This window comes from Nymphaea colorata, unplaced genomic scaffold, assembly GCF_008831285.2.
Source record: "Nymphaea colorata isolate Beijing-Zhang1983 unplaced genomic scaffold, ASM883128v2 scaffold0348, whole genome shotgun sequence".
NCBI lineage: Eukaryota > Viridiplantae > Streptophyta > Magnoliopsida > Nymphaeales > Nymphaeaceae > Nymphaea > Nymphaea colorata.
In genome coordinates, this window is record NW_022204854.1 from 1 (window position 1) to 2,673 (window position 2,673).

Sequence of the window (2,673 nt, forward strand, 5' to 3'; positions counted from 1 at the left end):
CCCAATGCACTAAGCAGCAAGGGTATCATTAGATAGTAATAAAACAAAATTGTATAAAAATGGCGCTCGCGAGGTGAATCGACGATAATTCATATATAAAGTAGCAAACATATCACCGTTCTTCCTCTTTGGTTCTGTTCTAAGCGAGGTAGTCCTTGCAGATGGGGCACGTATTTTCATCCTTCAGCCAGAAGAGTATGCATTCTTCATGGTAAGTGTGTCTGCACTTGAGTTCGATAATATCCTCCTCCATCTCCATCTCGTTCTGGCAGACGGGGCACCGCTCTCCTGCCTTTTTGACCTTCCTGTGGTTCAGTTTCTCGATTTCCTACTTGCTAAGCCCCTTGGAGACCTTGCCGATCTGGTCGCCGAGGTCCAGTAATTGCTATATACACTCTGTTATACCTCGTAGGTCATGTTGTCGGGGTCTGGAGCCTCATGAGGGTTCACATTGAAGGCGTAATTGTGGCTGAAGATGTATTCCTGGATGCATTCGTTCATGTAGCCGCTCATGGTCAGGAAGTGTTCGGGACTGTCCTTGTAGCGTCCCATTTCCTCGATCCTCGCCCTATACCGCAGAAGTCGCTTCTCGTTGCGCATGTTGCTTTCCACCATCTTTTGGTATTTTTGGTTCTGCTCTACCAACTTCTTGTCCAACCTTCCCAGACTCTACGTGACGACAGCTGTACCTCTCGGGCTTTGAGGATCTACTGGATGAGCTAATCGCGATCGTACTCATTCAAGCGCTATGGCTTGTCTTCGGAGTTTCTCTTTTCCTGCTTCATCCAACTCGTCCAAGCTTATATATTATGAAAATTAATCTTGCTACACTTAAACAACAAAATGTGAGGAGGGTGATATATTGAAGATGCTTAGTTGATAAACGATCATTTCTTTCTGGCGTCGATCTTCTTGGAATAGAACTCAAGCTCTTTTCCCTCCAAAATGTATCCGTCGGCTCTGCCGGACTGTCCGGGGCGTGAGCTGATGCAGGCGAGCAGTCTTTGCTGGGCGAATTGCTCAGTGACTTTGGGATCAATGACTCTGGTCTTCTTGCGCTCCTCGATTCTGGCTTGGGCGCGCTTGGACTTCTTGTCCTCGACCTTGACGTCCTTGGCCTTCTTGACGTTGAGGTTGACGCCGTAGTGGTTGACGTACCATTGGGAGAAGGGGGTGGCATCGATTTGGACGATACAGTTCTTGACGAGGGTGTTGGTTCTGACCAGCTCGTTGTTGGATGCGTTGTAGACGACGTTCAGGATACGGGTCTTGCGGGTGACTGCCTCGGAAGCCCAGTTGAAGTTGCCTTCCTTCAGACGCAGAGCGCGGAACTTGTAGTTTCCTCCACGCACTCTCACACGTCTGATCCTGGCCTGATCAGAGACAAGCTTAGTGTTGGAGACAGGCCTAGCCTTTTCGAAGGCTCTCTTCTTCTTGTGGATGGGCATCCTGCCACCTGTCAGTCTTCTCTTGTGCCTGGAGTCACGGTTGATTCCCATATGGTGATTTTAATTTAATAAAATATTATTTAATCTAATAAATCCATTCCTCCACTTCCATACTCAGAATTTGAAGACTCATAGGCAAAGTCTATCACTTCTTTTGGCCTGCTTTCTCGGCTGCCATCTTGGCGTCCTGCTATTGCTGTTTGAGCAGCGCGATGTGGGCGGTCTCCTCGGCGCTGTCCATCTTCAACTGGCTCTCGACTTCCTGGATGGTGATGCTTTCGCGGTAGCCCATGCTGATGGCGTCGTCGAAGCCGAGGATAATGTCGATTGAATGTTTTTCCACGCTTTCTTTTGTAAAGATATGGGTACCTTCGTTTATGCCTTCAGTGCAAATCCCACAGAGGATTTTGTAGATGGTCCTGATGGTTTACTGGTCCTCGATGATGTTGCTATTCTTGGATGAGACCATGACGAGGTAGAGATTTTCGATGGGTATGTAAAGGAATGTATATTTGTCGGACTGGACGTATGTGTGCTGCTGGTTGGGCTTGATGAGTTTGGGGAAGGAGCGGTAGATATCTTCGACTGTGTTCTTGGACATTGCCTAGAACTGGCGGGAGAGGGTCAGTTGGCCGTTCTTGTTGCAGATGCCCACTGTCAGGATCACCATTTAAAATTATATACGTAGTTTACCATCATCATCTCTTCGGCATATTCATATGGACAATAGGAGAAAGTATGAAGATGCGAATGTGGAACTATCAGGCTGCTATCTTGCAAATCTCCATCACTTGCTGCCGGGTTAGCTTCGGAAGACCGCATTCGATGATGTTGACGGTGGCCACTGCCAGAGCGAAGGGGATCTCGCAGAAGGTGCGAGCTGCAGAGCCTGAGTCCAACGATTTCAAATACTCTTCAGCGTAACTGAGGTTTTTTCGACTGTATTAAATCATCTATCTAAGAGGTACATTACCTATTTTTGAGTCCAATTTGGAGGGTAGAATGTAACACCCCTTTGAAGGTCCTCGCCGCTATTCCGAAGAATGTTGACGCTCTGGAGTCCTCGCCCGTATCCAATCGCCAGACTGCGGTCCGTTTTGGTGCCTTCGAACCAGTCCCAAATTTAGCAGAGGATGAGACCGACGGCGCCGGCCACCGCAAAGGTATAGACGTCGAGATCTTCCTCGCTCTCTATCTTCCAGTTGCGTTGGGCCCAGGTGGCCAT

At 48.3% G+C, this 2,673-nt stretch overlaps 1 protein-coding gene across 1 annotated transcript; it reads right to left on the bottom strand.

Annotated features, from left to right (window-relative positions):
• Positions 1-887: 887 nt before the first annotated feature.
• On the bottom strand, positions 888-1,499 carry LOC116244848 (40S ribosomal protein S8). The gene has a single exon (XM_031616684.1). It carries the CDS (start codon positions 1,497-1,499, stop codon positions 888-890), a length of 612 nt encoding a protein of 203 aa, XP_031472544.1.
• Positions 1,500-2,673: the final 1,174 nt, after the last annotated feature.